This window comes from Pangasianodon hypophthalmus, chromosome 13 (genome assembly GCF_027358585.1).
Source record: "Pangasianodon hypophthalmus isolate fPanHyp1 chromosome 13, fPanHyp1.pri, whole genome shotgun sequence".
NCBI lineage: Eukaryota > Metazoa > Chordata > Actinopteri > Siluriformes > Pangasiidae > Pangasianodon > Pangasianodon hypophthalmus.
The window spans coordinates 21192511-21213197 of NC_069722.1; the positions used below are offsets into that span (position 1 = coordinate 21192511).

A 20687-nucleotide genomic window follows, 5' to 3' on the forward strand; every position below is an offset into this window, starting at 1 on the left:
ACACCACGACTCGCACTTTAGGAACTGGGGAATAATATTGCAAAAAACAGAAGACATTTGCGTGATACACAAAATCATAACTGTCTGCTCATGAAATATCATTGAAACAGTAGTGAGTAGTATTTAACAGGACAGGCACAGTGTAATTATATGATGCCACAGTGCTGTTGAATCCTCAATTCTGATTGGTCAGAAGATGTTCACAGGTTTCCCAGGTTTATATTAATACACTTGCTTTAATACATTACTATCGTTTCTATAGTAACAACTTACAACAGACGCTTGTATGACATACGCTCCATAATTGAAGGTTTCTGTGAAAAGATTTTTGGAAGGAGTCTCCAGTGTCAGGGCTTTGTCAGTATTTTATCAGTCAGTAAATTGTATCTTTAAGCTTTCCTGACAAGATCAATCCCTGAAATCTGCCACACAGTGAAAGCTCTTACAGTGTGTGGAGACAGGAAGTCAGGCCAGGAACTTATCCAAGAACTGTCTTCATTCAAGAGAGTTCTTGAACTTTACTGTTTCTTCAGAAGCGTCCTTGGTGATCTTTCATAAAAATGTGCCAGAAAAAAAGAAGCGTCATCTTTGGAGAGGCTGGTATTGACTTTTTCCACGTCTTTACACGAGAAGACTTTACCACTGCAATTTATCAAAGTTGACAAATTACTTTGCGTATGCTATTTGTGTGTGCTATTTAACGCCAATGAAAAACGTGTCTTTTAGTAATTGCTCAGAGAGGAGGGACGGCATTGATGGCTACTGAGACAGCGTCTTCAAAAAGAGTTCTGTTCATTTTTCAAGGAAGGAATGGATTTTGTGGATGTATAGCTGATCAAGTGGAGTTATTATGACATTCACCGGACAAAACCTTATTGAAAAGTTGTCCTGTCTAGCTATATTATATATATGGATATACTTGAATGCAGGTGATTACTGCGCTTAAATCAGGTGGGTATTTTTCATTGAATCTTTTCATTTTTTGACATATACATGTATATACGTGAGCATGAGACTGACTGGAAAAACTGTGTCTACCTATTATGATGATAGTCTGTGCATACTTTGCAGGTCTATTGTATAATTATTCCTACTGAAATCAAACAAGCAACTTTTCAATATACTGCTAATCGAATAGAAGGCAAGTCCGCATTAGGTACTTTTTTTCTGATAATATATAGCTCGCTAGACAGGCATATCTGGCTGACAAACAAACGTCTCAACTAAAAATTCTTTATGAGGAAAATTGAGGAGTGAATGTGAAAAGTTCTCTGCATATCAAGAACACTGACTCATGACCACAGATTTTCATGGGGAAGGATGAAATTAACAACATCACAGCCTCACACAAAGTTTGATTGAGAGGCTATCACACTTGACTTATGCTATAGGCTACTATCTACTGATCCCATAATACAAAGTTGAGAGTTAGCAAGAGTTTAATGAACTTGACCAACTACAATATATACACCAATTTTCAGCAAGAGAACAGGAAGATGTAGTCTAGTCTAAAAGACAGTGCCCCCAGCACTGCCACCTCACTGTTTAATTTAGAGAAATTTAGCTCATCCAGCTTTCAGATGCGCAAAAGTTTCGAACACGTCTTTATACATTCTTTCTAATTGGGGAAAAGACTGAAAACTTTGGACTAAAAAGATGGCAGTGTTCATTTTGATAACTAATGTTTAAGTGGATTTTTAAAAAGAAATTCAGCAGTGTTTAACACAGCAGGTGTGGTTTCAAAAATCAGAACAGGTAATATCATTAACTGTCCTGCCCCCTGCCCCTCCCTATTCATAAACAAAACATTCAGAGAGCAAGCATGGGGCAGCATCATTCCTGCCCCAGTGGGCCTCTGCTAGTGCTTCTTGTAGTTCCCATTTTTGACTATTAGGTGCAGTAATAACTCTAGTGAGCTAAACTGCAGTTAGATCGCTGCCCAATGATTGCATAACATCTAGAAACCTATATATATATGGTGGGGCTCTGCCCCACCTGCCCCTATAGAGGAGCTGCCACTGACTAGAGGAGTACTTCATTAACACCACATTTTCAGGCTCATCTTGACAGTTTGGGGAATACTTTCCAGAAAACTCAGCAATGCACAAGACTGAACAATGGATAAGGAATCCTTTCTCTGCAAAGCCAGCAGAATTTGCTTGAGTCATTGATTTATCTGTCCACTGATACGTCCCTTAAGCAGAGATTCAGCGAGACGCTACTGACAGACTTCAAGACAAACTAAACCTTTAAGACTCAGTTCCCTAGCACTAAACCAAACTTCTACCCTTCTTCTCAGCATTTTTATGTGAGTTTGGATTTCCAGCACTTACATATCTTACAGTCTTAATCTATGGGATAATCGCGAATCTTAGTCCTTGGATGTATCTAGAACACTTAGTGTTTTAATGCAGGCCCAAATCGTAAAACATTGAAGGATTGGATAAGATAGCAGAATACAAGCACAGTTTGGCTACTACTATTTCTTATTAGAACCTTAAGACAGTGGTACAGGCCATGCCTTCAAGCAACAAGAAGCGAGATGAGTTTCCTGCTGGTGTCAATAAACCACAAGTTTAAAGGATTCTGATTGGTTGGAAGTTGTTCTGGATTCTGATTGGTCGGAAGTTGTTCATTAACTTTCCATAACAGCAGCTCTGACAGTAGTTCCCAGTTATAATACAAATCACAGGTTTATATTAATGTGCGTGTTGCAATACATTATCATTTCTATGGTAACAGCTAATTCACATGGACTTGAAAGTGTGAGGATGCTTATTTAACCATCTTGGAAGGAGTCTCCAGTGTCAGCACTTTGTAAATATAAGAGAGAAACTTAAAGTTTTCCTATACAGGAATATCTTTAGAACAGAAGGCGGCTTTGCAGTTTCTTGTGATGAATTTTTTTTTGTCTTATTTAATTCAATAGTGATTTAAAAAAAAACAGGCTGGTGAGGGAATGACTCTTGATAGCTACTATAACATAAGTGGTAACAGGAACTAACTTGTTTAATGGATGTTCGAAAATGTTAAATGTAACTATAAACAGATTTAAAAGTATTTTTTCAATAAATAAAAAATTTGAATCACATGCATGTCGCTGTGGTATAAAACACTTTGCGACATTATGCTATAGGAAAATGATTTTTCAGGGTGGTAACAGTAACACAACCATCTTTACACCCTTCTGTCATTTATTATTTTGCTACAACATCATGCCCTGAAATTTTTTATTCCTTATATAATGTCCATCTTAACAAAATGGACATGAGATAAAATTGTGTCCTGCTTTGAAATGTTCATGTGGTACTGATGCTTATACATTTTAATTAAATTATTCATGTCTATCTATCTATCTATGAAATCTATAACATACAGAATGTATGTAAACATTCACATTAAGAAACTCATTAGGTTTAAAACTTTGCATTGAGATTATTCTTATAGTTTATAGATAATTAAAAGGTTTATCCATCTCTTTCCGTCAGATAGAAATTGAGCTTTCGATTTAGGTGAAGGGTGTAATGAAGCTTTAAGTTATCAGCTGGATTATTAAGACGCATGTAAACATAGCTAATGATTATGCAGTTGTGTGAGATAAGCACGAGGCTAGCCAACGTGTGTGTGTGAGTGTGTGTGTTGTGTGTATGGACGTTCTGCATGGCCACAAGAAAAATTCTGCTGATGCTGCGTCTTCCTGGGTGTGTATGCACACAAAGACACACACACACACACATACGCACACACTGCAGCAGTAGAGCGAGTCCGACTCTTTACTGATTGGCTGAAATTGATCAGCACCTGCTTGTTAATTAACAGCACTTTAACAAGCTGCATGGAGGAACAGAGAGAGACCTATACATTCGATAACACTCTGACTAACAACACACAAACACACACACACACCTTCGCAGGATTATCCTGTTCTCTAGAGATGTGAGGTCGTTACGCAGCACATCAAAAAAAAAAGTGAACACAGAATAATGAAACTGAAGAAGAGATCATGAGGCACAGAGAGAGAGAGAGAGAGAGAGAGAGAGCAAGCAAATGTGTGTGTGTGTGTGTGTCATTGGTGTGTTATAAAGTTTCATTACAGTTCTGGGTCCAAATCAATTTTTAGGTCAATGCAAACTTCCAATTAAACTTTCCTTCTCTGGAGTTAACTAATTAATTAAATGTGGTACACACACACACACACACACACACACACACACACTTACAGCTGAGGGCATGCAGAAGGTCTCGCTTCTGTTCGGAGACGAGTGTGTGCAGTCTGGACTGCGAGACAGAGCCCTGGGACAGATCCTGCAGCAGCTCTTTGTCTGAAACACACAGACACACACACACACACACACACACACACACACACCACATTAATGTCAATATTCATCTGTGTGACTACAGTGAAATTAGGCATGTGCTGATTATACAATATTACAGAGATAATCAACGCATAACGCTGTTATCATGAACACACACTCGCCTAGTGGTTCACTTGGGAGGAGGCTGCCTAAGTAGGCAGAATTTTAAGAGTGGGCCCATTAATAAGGCAGTGTAAGGACAGCTGTCTTCTACGCTTCTGTATTTTGGATAAATGACTTCCAAAGCAGCATCCCATGTGTCCCACTCATTAAAGATGAAACAACATGGAGGACAGAATTCCAGCTCCGGCTGAGTCCCAGAGGAAACTCTGATGAGGCTCAAATGGAGTTCAACCAGAAGTTAGAGGTAAATATGGAATTATATTTTAAATTTATAGTGGGATAGAACTGTAAAGTGTGATGAAACACTAGGAAATTAGTGTGATATAAAGGTTTTATTCAATACTACAATACATAGGAAGAACAAAACAAAACCAATCCAACAAAAAAAAATTCAATCTAAGCCTAGAGCTGAGGTAATACAAATAGAATAAATAAATAATTACAATAAATACAAATACATTTGGGAAATAGTAATACAAAATACAAATTTGTGCTCAATATTTGTTGCAAATATTTATGGCATATATATATATATATACATATATATATATATATATATATATATATATATATATATATATATATATATAAAACGGACGATGTTACACCCACTGACCATAGTTTACATAGTTTAAATAAACATTCGACTTTAACGTTTTGTTTAGCTAACTACCTAACTTTAGTTTGTGAATGCTCCACATAAACAGACTTAAAATGTGCGTAATCTTTGATAAGAATAATAAGGTGAAGTGTAGCTCTTTCTAACAGTCAGTGGTAAAGCCGTAACTTTAAGTTTTCAGAATTCAGAATACTTCGCGGTTTCTCAGGAACATGACAAATTGCAATTTTTTTGTCTTATTAACTTCAAGTGGAAGAAAAGGAGAGGCTTGTGAGGGAAGGACTGTTTATAGCTGCTGACACAAGTGTTAACAGGAACTAGTTTCACATACATTCCACAACAATAGCTGTAACTATAAATGGATAAAATGTATGATGTCGCGTTCTCTGTTAAATAAAAAATGTTTGGCAGTTTGCTGTAGTATATGAGGAATAAAACACTCTGGGATGTGCTGGTTCAGGAAAGCAATCAACGGTGGGTGTTAACGTAAACTTCACAATGGATGCTCAAATGATGTACTTTAACACATTCAATACCCACAATGCCTTGTGTTGTGGCTTTGAAAGTGAACAGGGAGTTCCTGGTGGTGTACTTTGGTACCTGACTGTACATGTACACTGTGTGCGTGTGTGTGTGTGTGTACCTCCGTTCTCCCGCAGCAGGTAGTCTACAGGGTTTGAGACTGCAGAGAGAGAACACTGCGGAGTCAGCAGGATGAGCTGAACCTTCTGCAGACGTGTGTCACACACATCCAGATTGTGGAAAGCCTCAGGTAGCAGCTTCACATCTGAAACACACACACACGCATACACACACATGTATGCTGTATGCACTGTTTCAGTAACTCTAAAGGCAATGTTTATTCATATCTGAAGCACACACACTCACTGCTGCAGCCCATGCTGCTGAGGACCTCCTGCAGTTCATCTCTCTGAACACTCGAGCACTCCCCCACACACACAAACACCCGCATGCTGCTGCGAGCCTGTTTGCTGGAGTGAGGAAAAGTGTGTATGAGAGTGTGTGCAGCAGTGACGATGGCAGCTGTATGAGCCACAGTTGCTGCGGAGAAAGATCCGGCCATAATCACGTCTCCATCCGAAGCCAAAAACGGGCGCAATGCCCACGGACCTACGCAGCACGACTTATCCTACAAACACACCAAAAGCATACATGACGAGTCAATGACAAAACAACAGGACAAAAAAAAAAACCCACAACATTACGATTAATAGCTATTAATAGGTAGCCAGTTAGCTATTTAGAACATCAATGACAATCCCTTGGTGAACCACTATGTAGCTATTTATGTTTAGGTAAAAACGGCAATAACTAGTGCTATGAGCTAGCTAGCTATTTATGTTAGCTAAAATTCCTTACTATAAGGTTTAACACTTAGCTCAAATGAATGCCTTACCTTACAGAGCTATTAGCTAGCTAGTTATGTTTGGCTAACACAGTCCAATATTAGCTAGCTAGATATTAGGTTCAACTAACTATCGCAAACACATACCCATTTGTTATTGATTTAAAATATTTGGTAATTAATTTCAGTCAGGCACATACTATGACAACAATAATAACTAATGTTAATGAATCAATTCACCTGACTCACTGAAAAGAATGATTCTTTTACTGCTACAAGAAATGGTTCACTTACTATTTGCCCATCACTAATTTATAAAAGTATCGACGATTGTGCCTATCTTAGCTTCCAAAAAGTTCAACGCTTGATGAATTTGTGAGTGAAGAGTGAAGAAAGGAAGTGTGTGCATCTGAGTGCTCAGTGCTCGCAGAACTGAAGTGCTCGTTCGTTTCACTTCTCCATGATCACGAATACTTTTGTGTGTGTGCAATTATAAGCATTTTTTTGCATATTAGAATGTGTAAATGAGTATGGTATTGGACTAATTACCGATACCAGATATATCCCTAGTGCACAGAGAGAGATCAGTACGTTGCCCAGGAACAGTGCATGAGCGTCACGTGTTTATAGTGTAAATGTATATGTACCTGGATGAAGAGCTTGCAATCTTTCAGCAGATTCGTTTTTTGTAGTTCTCTTTTCGCACACATGGGAAACACCAGCAGGTCGAGGCAGTGTAGGTCCTCACAGAATGTCTGTCCTTCCAACTGTGTGATGGATTTCACATGGGAGAAACCTGCAGTCTTCAACACCTCACACACTTCCTGCATACTACACAGAGAAAAGGTTTTTGTAAGAAGTTTATATAAGAATGTGGACCTAAATAAATGATGACAAAGTGTATATTGCATTCTCTTTGGCAGTGTATGTTTCAATGATGTACAGGACAGGAATAACAACCTCCACTGCCACTTCCAAGAAATTCCTTTCTTTCGTAGTTTAGTAGTCATTTTCATTTTTCCAGCTTTACCTTTCATGGAGTTTTGTGGGTGTCACTAAATGCAAATGAGCTGTATTGTTGACAGGCTTCTCAATTTATGAGTGATCAACATATGCTCAACATGAGTTTGAAGGAAACCAGCTTTTCTGAAACTGGCAGAAATGTTCAGTTCGATTTCACTTACGCAGACATTTACACACAACTTTATTAAACGATTGATAAATGAGGCCTATTGTATTTTGAACAATATTTCGCCACAAGCTTTTTAATAAGTGTGATACTGAACGAGTAAATATGCGAATGTAGCAAGTTTCCCTTTATTCTTCTGGGAGTCTCCAGAGATCTCAACTTGCTGCATCAAGAACAAATAGCACACACAAAAATATACATATTGTTTCCTCTCTTTACTTTGCATGTGATGAAATTAATACTATTAAGACACCTACAACATACAAACTATCTATATGCGCAATTTCATGTGAACAGGAAAAGTAACCTCTTTATTTGGATTGTTAAATCAGGGCCTAGATTGGTAAGGCGTGTCTACAGAATTTTAGTTCAGTCACAAATTTGTCAAATGATTCATAAAAAGAAAAGCATTCATAAGTACAAAGCATGAATTTTAAAAATGGAGAGAGAAATCTGTGTGTGTATGTGTGTGTGTGTGTCGTCCACAAGCTCTGATTGCATCTGTCTGTGGTTCAGTACGATTTATCTGCCCATGGTCAGCGTGCCTGAGGGCTCGCATGAGCTACGACCCCTAGACAGACACACACACACACACACACACACACACAGATCTGTATGAAATAAGATGCGTCAGTGTGGAATGGAGGTTAAACATAGGAGAACAGCCTTAATGGAATCCCAGCAGCAAAACAGGACAATAAACTATTTTACACACACACACGCACGCACACACACACACACACACACACACACACTCCATTCCACATCCTCCAGTTAACCTTAAGGCAGCATGTCATAAAGGACTTGCAATGTTATTTATTTCAAACTGTGACTCAGGTCAGATTCTCTCATTCTCTCTCGTGTGTGTGTGTGTGTGTTTGTGCGTGTGTGTACCTGGCACGCAGTGTATTAATCCAGGCGTAGATGGGCAGGTTGGACCCCCTCTTCTGCCTCTGTCTGACGCTCTCTGGCAGCATGCAGTCGATGTTCAGTAGGTCATGTTTGATTCTGCAGCGCGCTAAAGATGCCGCCAGCTTCGTCTTAAACCTGAGACACAATAACAACAAACTTTACAAGCGAGAGACATGAATCTGTCATTCTGTCTCAAATCATGCATTATGTAAGGAATAAAACACTCAGGATATGATGTTATAGGAAAATAATCACTGACAGGGTGGTGTAATTTGGACACAAAGCAAAGTTACTGTTATCACCACAAAGTTAGTCATCATCCTAAAGTTACTGTTATCACCACAAAGTTACTCTCATCACCGCAAAATTACTGCCATGACCGCAAAGTTACTGACATCATCCCAAAGCTACTGCCATCATCCCAAAGCTACTGCCATCATCCCAAAGCTACTGTCATCATCCCAAAGCTACTGTCATCACCCCAAAGTTACTGACATCACCCCAAAGTTACTGACATCACCGCAAAAATTACTGCCTTTACCCCAAAGTTACTCTCATCACCACAAAGCTACTGTCATCACCCCAAAGTTACTGTAATCACCACAAAGTTACTGACATCACCGTAAAGCTACTGTAATCACGCCAAAGTTACTCTCATCACCCCAAAGCTACTGTCATCACCACAAACTTACTGACATCACCGCAAAGTTACTGACATCACCACAAAGTTACTGTCATCACCCCAAAGTTACTGTCATCACCACAAAGTTACTGACATCACCGTAAAGCTACTGTAATCACCCCAAAGTTACTCTCATCACCACAAAGCTACTGTCATCACCCCAAAGTTACTCTCATCACCGCAAAGTTACTGTCATCACCACAAAGTTACTCTCATCAACACAAAGTTACTGTCATCACCCCAAAGTTACTCTCATCATCCCAAAGTTACTGACATCACCGCAAAGTTACTGACATCACCGCAAAGCTACTGTCATCACCCCAAAGTTACTCTCTTCACCATAAAGTTACTGTAATCACCACAAAGCTACTGTCATCACCACAAAGTTACTCTCATCACCCCAAAGCTACTGTCATCACCCCAAAGTTACTCTCATCACCCCAAAGTTACTGTCATCACCCCAAAGTTACTCTCATCACCACAAAGCTACTGTCATCACCCCAAAGTTACTCTCATCACCCCAAAGTTACTGACATCACCGCAAAGTTACTGTCATCACCACAAAGTTACTCTCATCAACACAAAGTTACTGTCATCACCCCAAAGTTACTCTCATCATCCCAAAGTTACTGACATCACCGCAAAGCTACTGTCATCACCACAAAGTTACTCTCTTCACCATAAAGTTACTGTAATCACCACAAAGCTACTGTCATCACCACAAAGTTACTCTCTTCACCATAAAGTTACTGTAATCACCACAAAGCTACTGTCATCACCACAAAGTTACTCTCTTCACCATAAAGTTACTGTAATCACCACAAAGCTACTGTCATCACCACAAAGTTACTGTCATCACCGCAAAGTTACTGTCATCACCACAAAGTTACTGTAATCACCAAAAAGTTACTGTAATCACCACAAAGTTACTGTAATCACCAAAAAGTTACTGTAATCACCACAAAGTTACTGTAATCACCAAAAAGTTACTGTAATCACCACAAAGTTACTGTAATCACCAAAAAGTTACTGTCATCACCACAAAGTTACTGTAATCACCAAAAAGTTACTCTCATCACCACAAAGTTACTGTAATCACCACAAAGTTACTGTAATCACCACAAAGTTACTCTCATCACCACAAAGTTACTCTCTTCACCACAAAGTTACTCTCATCTTTGGGTTACTGCCATCACCGCAAAGTTACTGTCATCACCACAAAGTTACTGTAATCACCAAAAAGTTACTCTCATCACCACAAAGTTACTCTCTTCACCACAAAGTTACTGTCATCACCCCAAAGTTACTCTCTTCACCACAAAGTTACTCTCATCTTTGGGTTACTGCCATCACCGCAAAGTTACTGTCATCACCACAAAGCTACTGACATCACCGCAAAGTTACTGACATCACTGCAAAGTTACTGACATCACCACAAAGTTACTCTCATCACCGCAAAGTTACTGTCATCACCACAAAGCTACTGACATCACCGCAAAGTTACTGACATCACCGCAAAGTTACTCTCTTCACCACAAAGCTACTGTCATCACCGCAAAGTTACTGTCATCACCCCAAAGTTACTCTCTTCACTACAAAGTTACTGTAATCACCACAAAGTTACTGACATCACCACAAAGTTACTCTCATCACCACAAAGTTACTGACATCACCACAAAGCTACTGTCATCACCCCAAAGTTACTCTCATCACCCCAAAGTTACTGTCATCACCACAAAGTTACTGCCATCACCGCAAAGTTACTGTCATCACCCCAAAGTTACTCTCATCACCCCAAAGTTACTGACATCACCACAAAGCTACTGACATCACTGCAAAGTTACTGACATCACCACAAAGCTACTGACATCACTGCAAAGTTACTGTCATCACCCCAAAGTTACTCTCATCACAGCAAAGCTACTGTCATCACCGCAAAGCTACTGCCATCACCGCAAAGTTACTGACATCACTGCAAAGTTACTGACATCACCACAAAGCTACTGTCATCACCGCAAAGTTACTGACATCACCACAAAGCTACTGACATCACTGCAAACTTACTGTCATCACCACAAAGTTACTGTCATCACCGCAAAGTTACTGACATCACTGCAAAGTTACTGACATCACCCCAAGGTTACAGACATCACTGCAATGCAACTCTTGTCACTTCAAAGTTACTGTTATCAATCCAAAGTTAAATCTAGTACCTGGATGCTTGTACAGTAGTTATATCTCAGATTATTTAGCACTTAATATAAGTGACAGAACAGTGTTTTAAAGCTCAGTATGACCATCTTAAACTTTTCAGTCTTCAGTCTTGCATCTGTGATGTGATTGTCTTTGTCCAATTACCTGAGCAGACAGTTTTCCACTTCCCTGACCTTAGCCACCTCCTCCTGCTTGTTCCGATTGGCCGGTCGTTCACGTGGGAGGAACTTACGGTCCTGCAAGTCGTACAACATGACGGCCACCAAACTCATCAGATCATCCGGCTGAGAGAGAGTGAGAGAGAGCAAACATACACTCATATATTTACATCCATATATAAGATATACTGATGTGATATACATCTGATTGGGTGGTATATATCTGATATGAGAAGGTTTGAGAGGATTTTCATGGTTCAGGATTGTTCATGGATCATTGTCTGTTTTGAAGTAGAATGTAGGTGATACAAAGTGAACAGAAATCACACCATAATAAAACACACTGCCTAAAATGTTTATTCAGGAAAAACACATATTATTATTCAAACAGAATAATAACTTCTTAATGCATTGCTACGCTCGTGTATTTTGAAATTACGACAGAACTAGATATTCTGAAAGAGTTCCCTCTCTCCTCCTCCTCTTCTGTTCTCTTATTGTCTCGTGTGTGCTTTACCAAGGTCGCAGACAGGACCTCTGAGGTTCCACGCCGCATGTCGCCCAGCAACGGTATTGCCTGATGGGATGTGGCTAAGCACTAAGCTAACAGACGGAGTCCTGCTGAAACTTATTATACATACGAGCACACACACATGCAGTTTGCTGTGGTACAAAATTGTATTAATTACCGATTTCAGTTATCTGACGATAGTCACTACAATGTAACAAAAGCTATAATTATGAAGGTGGGGTTTTATTCATGGATGTAGTTGATGATGGTTTGCTTAGAATTTTTACGTATTTGGGGTTTTATTTTCAGGCTATAGAAAATAAGGCTGGATTCAAAATCTGTTCCCAGGCTACAGTGAGCTTGTGCTCAAAATCTCAGGCTCAAGTAAAGCTCTATGTGTGTGCATGTTTGTGTTGTGTGAAGAGAGCTTGGCAGAGCTAAGGAATGAGAAAACAAGTCTTAAAGAAGAGAGAGTGAAAGAAAATGAGAAAGAGAGAGAGAGGAGAGAGGAGAGAGAGAGAGAGAGAGAGAGAGAGAGACAGAAAGTGAAAATGTGCATGGTGATTTTATGTTCTCTCCCAGGATGCAGTGTAACAACCCGCCAACTCATAACACATGAAAATTCATCATTCACCATGGCCATATTTTGTCTCTGGAGTGTGTGTGTGTGTGTGTGTGAATGTGTGAGTGCATCCTCTCCCATGCCTCAAGCAGTCTAACCACACCCTACACACACACAAACACACACACAGTGTTACAGTCATTTATCACACAGACAGCTGAGACTTCCCTCATCAAATCTGATGGACAGCTCACTCTAGGGGTGTGATGATTAGTGTTGGGTTATATGACAATATAACATCGATATTGTGATAGTTTGTCACAGTACACTTTTCTGAGATATAACAGCTATCACAACATCTCTTTATAACTTTTTTTTTCACAGCAGTTACAAACTCTGTACTGTTTTGAATCCTTAAAATGGAAAAATACAGAACCAAGATCTCGATATCATGATACACATTGTCTACTGTTAAGATGTCTTCCGGTATTGGGATATGATATATTTGCCATATTGCTCACCCCTAATGATAATAATAATAATAATAAAAAAAAACACCCTGCATTTTCCTGTTGTCAGCGGTGGATAAAGTACGGAGAAATTATACTTAAGTGAAAGCACAGATATGTATCAAAATCTAACTCAATTAAAGGTGGAAGTATTCAGCCAAAAAATGTACTCAAGTGAAAGTAAAAAGTTACTTTTCAATGTACGCAAGTATTAAAAAATATTTTTTTAAGTGAATGACATGTTTTCAGGTGAAAAGTTACTTTCATTATGAAATAAAATTAAAACTTTTAGAAGATTATTTTTGTTCTATAGCAACGACGTCATGACTGAAAACAGCATTCAGTCTCTGTAAATCTGCAACATTTACCATTAGCTAGAATTTGACTTTCTGACTAACCAATCATTTCATCCACTGGAACTGAAGGTAGTCCAAAACCAGGCTAACTTAGTCAAACAGAGCCAGTTAGTTTTAGGAAATTAGTGAAATTTACTTCAACATGCTTTTTCAAATTAGATGTTGTTCATGCTTTTTAGGGAGGTAAAGGAGACGCATCATTTTATGTGAGTTTGCTTACTCCAGCATAATGAAGCGTTTTACTGAGGTAGGGCCAGGGCACTTATCCTCAAGTTCAAATCTACAGTACGGTGGAATATCAAAATATTCAAATGCACACAGCTAGTTATAGCACTAACTTCATTGTATAACATGAGAAACTCACTACAGATGATGAATTGGTACGATTCTTGATAGTTATTTTCTACACTGATGAACGTGATTGGATGCTAAACTAAAAGGATTGGATGCTAAACTGAGCCCATTCTCTTGATATATAGCATACACTAATTGGTTGGAGGAAAGAAGACGAGACCTTTGTAATTTTGTTAGTGTAAGAGTACAAGTATTCAATTTCCATAATACTCAAGTAAAGTATAAATATGCCATAATAATACTTTAGTATAGTAACAGAGAGAATGATCTCCTCATGTGTGATCTTTCTTTCCGTGAGAATAAAGAATAGGTGTTCCATCTTTGAACTTTATATAATCATATTTGCAGGCAAAGTAAATCTCTTGACTCGACAATGGCACAAATTCACACAGTGATAAATTATTGAAGAATATTCTTGGTCATGAAATGGCTTCTTAGCTACTATTTGATTCTGTATTTCCTTCTGAAAACTAAACAACCCTGATAGCACTAGCTACATACATCTGGAGAACAGTGAAGAGATTATCAAGAGCCTTTTATGTACTTACTGATGGAGTATCTCAACAGTGTATAAACACAGAATCGTATTCTTGTTCAGTCTCAGGAAGCGACATGTTCGGAGCCCCACCTCTGAAAAAGTGACTGTTACTAACTGCAACCTACAAATTCTTCGCTTTTCAAAATGCATAGACCCCAACCATTTTTCCTCAAACAAGCCATGACTGGAAAAAGGAGTAGAGTTTTTAGAGTAAGACGCACAGCCAAAAAATGCATAAACAAAGCATGTTTAATGCTAAACATGCATGTTAATGTAGTAGCTAAAGCTACTACTGCAGCCAACGGGCTACTACTATAGAGCAAGACCCACTGGGGACGGGCCATAAAACCTAAAGAGCATTTCACTTTGTGGACGATCACAAAGTTTTGTCTAGATATAAATCGTCATATTTATTTTTTTCCCAGAAGTAATAAACTTTAAAATTAAAACGATCTCCAAAACAATTTTTTTTTTCATATATAGTATCATGTTGGCGTCTATAACACTAAGGGACAGGTATGAAAAGCTTTGAAACACTAAAATGCTATATTGATGAGTATAGAACATTTACAGAATATTTTTGTCAAATGACTAAACTTATAACTAAATAAAATAATTAGACTGATATTAGATGTATTTATAAATTTTCGTTCTTTTTTTTTAAATCCCACCTTTTTTTTAAGCGGGCAATCGCAAGAACATTTTTTTCCTCCATTGTGATCAAGAACAAATAGTTGATTGGATAATTTTGTATTTTTTTTCCCATCATCTCAAGCCATTTCAATAATGTTGCAGTATTATGCACTGGTTGTTATGAACATGCATTGCCACTGTGATCATGTTTATAATTTAATGATTCCAATGAGATTTTTAAACTGCAGCTTTTACACTACGTAGCCGTTGTAAATTTCATAAAAGTTTGAATTTTAAATGACATGACAGCAGGCATTGCTATAGGGCTTCAGGCTGAAATATTGAGCTGACATTCAGTAAAAGCTTTGCTGTGTGTTTTTTATTTCTGGTCATTATTTCTCTATATTACATCTGCCAAACACAATCATGTGTGCCGCCGTTGACAGGAGGAAGTTGTGGTGTAAAACGGTGGATTTGCGGTGGAAAACAATTCCTGACATCATATTAAATATGCTTTTTCCTCCCTTTTCCTTGTATTTAAGTGAATATCCATTGATGGGGCCTTGTTTTTCAAGCTGGATACGAATATATTTATTCCGGTCACAGGAGCATTTACACAAGAAACGAAAAAACGTGGTATTGAAAATGAGAAAGTTCTGAAAAAAGTTTGTATCCTATTAGAGCTATCGACTGATCCGTTTCAACTTTTCTCACTGGCGATGAGTTACTGCGATTTTATATACAGATCACGCTGTCAAGTTTAAATTGTTTATTTATATCAATTACGGACACAAATTTGGTGAAAATGTTGTGAAATGTTGTGCTGCCATTTCATATTATCTCATGACTTGAAAGAATGCAATCCAAAACAAATCCATAAATTAAAACTAATAAAACTAATTATTCAATAAGAACAAAAGTAATGGCACCCTTACAAATGAGGAAACGTTTGTGTGGGTCTGTGGTAACCAACACGCTGCACTGCAAAAAATATGACATCTTAGCAAGTGAAAATATCTTGAATATAAAGTTTATCTAGTAATTGGAAATTATGAGATTACAGTGAACCAAATATATATTTATGGAGAACATATTATTAACCATTTATGGCAGATAATTTTGATCTTTCCAGAAGCAAAGGCTTAACATTAAAGTTAACATTATCTGCCAATAAAACACAACTTTTTCTTGCTTGAAATGAGTAAAGATGTCTAGAAATAGGGTTAATATTCTTATATTTGGTTAATTGTAATCTTATAATAAGAAATACTAGATACTTTCAACTATATTGAAGAAATTTTCACTTGCTAAGATGTTTTTTTGCTATGTACTGACCTGCATTGCTGGAAGATTAGCCACTTCAGCTCTCTGTGAGCTTTGCCTTTTATGGAGTTTTGTGGGCGTGGCTAAATGTAAACCAGCTGTGCTGTAACTGCGGTCCATAATTTATGGCTGATTGGAATTAATCAACATGAGTACGTAGAAAATCAGCGTTACTGAAACTTTTGGTAATCTGGCGAAAATTTTTTGTTTGGTTTGTCGTACGAAAACATTTACACACGTTACACAAAGGTTGATAAATCCTTAAATAGGCATAGTTTTCAAAATTGAGAATCTTGTGTCATTATATCAGAAACTAAGGCATTGAAAGAGTGCTCAGAGTGTGAGTACGGCAGTACATCCTTTGTATTTCCTCCAGCAATTAAACATAGCTAAAAGAAAAGAAAAAACCAACAACTGAATCAATTTGACATGTGGCTTCTGAATAGGTGTACACCCTTATATAACCTCATATCTCATAGCCGCCCATGGGGATTTAGTCTCAGCATGTTTATACATTACTGTCTATAATCAAATTCACTACAGATATGGTCTTTCTACCCCCTGGTTTACTCAAGGAGTAAAAAGAGAATTTCTATCCTAAAGCAAAGATCATTTTATCTGATATAAAAAAAACCTTCTAGTGAAACAGGTAATGAATTAGAGCTCACAGCTCTGGAAACACACAAGCACGACTCAACATGGCGTGCTCGGTAATATTATTACTCCATTAGGAGTGCTGCTAGAGCACACCAATCATTCATTAGCTCTTTAAACACACACACACACACACACACACACACACACACAAACCTTAATGATTAATAAGGCCAGATGGACTTTTGGCTGGCGGATAAAATGCAGTGCGTGATTAACTGTAAGTCAGATGAAAGATTAATCGGTTATGCAGTCAAAGTCGCACCAACAGCAATAACTCAATGCTAAAATACACTTCCTGCTTCGCTCTGCAGTCAAAGTGTGTGTGTGTGTGTGTGTATGTGTGTCTCTGCACTCCAAAAAACTTTTTAACACCCCATCAAAAGATTTATTTTGCAACTTCCATGCATTTCAATCACAATTAGAGGGGTGTTTAGCACAAAGGCCTTGTCCCAAAAGGCACCATAAATCACCCTGGTGATGCTAACGTAGTACTCGTATATGAGGTGCATCAGTGCTAGAGTTTTCAAATGTGCATGAGTTTTAAAAAATGAGTGTTTCAGACACAGAGTAGGGCTGCAAAATTAATTGTATTTTTATCATTATTGCAAAATGAGTTAATATTGCCACCAGCTCAAACACACTATTGGTAGCTATTGGTAGCTATTAGACTAAAAAAGATAACTGTCCATTGGGCCAAGTGCTGAAAAAATTACAAGGAGCACCTTATTCCACTTTTTTTCCAATTTCCAAAATTTGCAATTTTTTTTATTGATTAGTGAACGACATGTAATTCATCTTATCTGTTTATCGTTACCTTTCCACTCAAATCGAGAGGATATACTCCATGTTTTAGGTGTTTTAGGTGGTTTTCACAGAGTCCGATTTTTTAAAAAATGCTAGCTATAGACTTATGTGCTGCCTTTTGAAACATTTTGAAACAAACACGGAAATGTGAAACAGATCCATTTTAACACACCTGCCATATTTAATAAAACAACATTTAGGTGTTTTCTACTTTCACACTCACCACTGGCTTAGACGAATAGAAGCTGCTGTCGATCATGATGTCCTCCAACAGCTCCTGATCTGAGTAAGATAAGATCACCGTTAAATAAACATTAATAACTCTAAATCAAACACTACGCACAGTTGCTCCATGTTACTGAAGAATCTATTACATGAAACTGAAACAGATGCATAGATGTATTTAGCTACGTGACAATCCATCAAATAAGCTTGAACTCTAATGTAAGGAATAAAACACTTGAGGGCGTGGTGTTATAGGAAAATAATCAGCGACAGGGTGGTGTAATAAAGTGGAGTTACTGTTACCAATTTGATTATTTTTTTTCCTTTCACAGCATGTCCCAAAGTGCTTTATTATGATTATACCAGAGCAATTTGCCAGTGCTAACCATTTTATTTTCATTGTTGGGAAATTGCAAGTTTCAGTCTCGACAATGCCACAGCCATTGGCTGTGCTCTCTGGGTAGGAGGGATGGCATATGCTCTCTCCACTGTCAATCACAGCAGCACTAGCCAATCGTGGGCATCTGTGTAGCTCATGTATGTGGAAGAGGGCAGACAGCATTTTTCACTGAGTATGTTTCACTGCCCTATAATGCAGCATGAGCAGCAGTTTGAAAAGATGTAGATGTGTTTTGGTGAGGAAATGGGCGGAAGGGGGGAGGACCAAAAGAATGACACATGATACTTTTTATCCATTTATAGTTACATATAATATTGTGAAACAGCTGCAAAACAGGTTAGTTCTTGTCATCATTTCTGTTTTAACAGTTACCCCACTAGCCTCTGTCTTCTCTCTCTCTCGAAGGTAACAAGACAAAAGAAAATTGAAGCTAAAATGAAGCAAAGTACACAGGAAGTCCTGAAGACTTCACCATGTTGGAAAGTCTTAATGTTGCGGCTAAAAACAGCTAGCTCCTGCTAGCCGATCACAAAAATATTATGTAACTGCAGTCCAGGCTGTGTTTCATTACATCATTACTGGTGTCTTTGCAGCACTATGGCTAGGGCTGTACTTGAAACAGCCCTAAACAGCCCCAATCCCTGACTATATTTTTAAGAAACATGGTTAAATTATAAGATTTGAACAGCTTTATTCATGGAACGACTACAACACCCATAATTCAAGACTTCCTAATTACAAATGTGTAATGTTGTAATAAAGTGTGCAGATATAAACCAGTAGCTCCCTATACATTTCAGATATTAAAATGAGGTCTTGTCACCATTTTGTAGTTTTCTGAGCTGCAGTAATGAGTCAAAACATTACTATGGAAAATAACAGCGAGCGTCTGGAGCACTGTGAAGTTTCAAAACATGCAGATTTTACTGTGCGCTCGTGAACTGGCATTTGCAGCCTAACCAGTCAGAGTGATGTAGAGTGATCTGTGATTTCATGCACTTTTATTCCACTCCGTCTGAAGAATACGGGCTGGAACGAGAGCTCGTAAAATAGCGGCGTCTCCCAGAGCACTTGGGAAAAACACGAAAAAAAGGAGAGAGAGAGAAACAGAATATTTGATGAGAGGAGAGAGAGAGAGAGGGACTTTATGAGTAATAAAGAGAAAGACAGGGGAAGGAGAGGGGGAGATTACACGTCATAAAAATAAGAGAACAAGAAAAAGCACATGACGTAGGAGAGAAGAGGTTGAGGCGTGAAAGTGAGAGAGAAAGGGAATGGAAATGGGATTTTACGAGCAATAAAGAAGGGAAGGGGGAGGAAAGGAGGTAATAATGAGAGAGAGAGAGAGAGAGAGAGAGAGAGAAAGAGCATATGAGAAGAAAGAAAGGTTGAGTGAGAGTGACGGGGTAAAGAAAGACAGGACACAAGAAAACTATTTATCACAGGTGAGAAATAAAGAGAGAGATTGGAGAGATGGAGAGAGAGAGAAAGGGGAAATAAAGAAATGGAAACGAGGAAGAGAATGGTTTATGAGAGAGGAGGAGATCACGAGGGATAATTGAGGGAGAGAAAGAACAAGAAAGAAATCGAGAGAGAGAGAGAGAGAGAGAGAGAAAGAGAGAGAGAGAGGAAATTTACAAGCTATTAATAAAGAAAAGAATGCAGTGCAGCAAAAAAATTAAAAAACAGAAAGAAAGTGAGAACAAGAGGAAGAAATAGGGATAGATAGAAGAGAGAAATGCAGTCTAGGAGAAAACACACACACACACGTGCGAGTGTGTATGTGCACGTTATCTTCATTGACAGCTGTGATGTGACCCTGTGTCCATCACTGGAGTGGAAAAGTTGCCACGACGACAGCCCCAAACACATAACTCATCCGTCCTGACACCCCCCATCACTATCAAGACAGTAGTGTGTGTGTGTGTGTGTGTGTGTGTGTGTGTGTGTGTGCGTGTGTTTCAATGTGTTATGTGGTGGGGGTGGGGGGCAAAAATCTTATGGGCCAAGTGATACTGGAGATAAATGTTATATCATAAATTCACTTTCTAGATTGAATGCGCGCACACATGTACACACACACACACACACACACACACACACACACGACTGTCTTGATAGTGATGGGTGGGTGTCAGGACATAAGAGTTATGTGTAAGTAAGGCTGGTAAGGCTGGATGCAATGCTTTGG

The 20687-nt window shown here is 38.4% G+C and overlaps 1 protein-coding gene across 1 annotated transcript in view; it reads right to left on the bottom strand.

Annotated features, from left to right (window-relative positions):
* LOC113528290 (putative methyltransferase NSUN7) overlaps positions 1 to 20687 on the bottom strand; it is a 54597-nt gene that overhangs the window by 17525 nt on the left and 16385 nt on the right. Inside the window, exons 3-10 of the mRNA XM_026916763.3 lie at positions 18095 to 18153; positions 11611 to 11750; positions 8553 to 8705; positions 7117 to 7300; positions 5992 to 6253; positions 5747 to 5890; positions 4221 to 4322; positions 1 to 24 (exon numbers count right to left, since the gene is read on the bottom strand). The exon at positions 1 to 24 is cut by the window's left edge and continues 97 nt beyond it. Of these exons, the coding sequence (XP_026772564.3) occupies positions 1 to 24; positions 4221 to 4322; positions 5747 to 5890; positions 5992 to 6253; positions 7117 to 7300; positions 8553 to 8705; positions 11611 to 11750; positions 18095 to 18153 (1068 nt within the window). The remainder of the gene's footprint in view (positions 25 to 4220; positions 4323 to 5746; positions 5891 to 5991; positions 6254 to 7116; positions 7301 to 8552; positions 8706 to 11610; positions 11751 to 18094; positions 18154 to 20687) is intronic.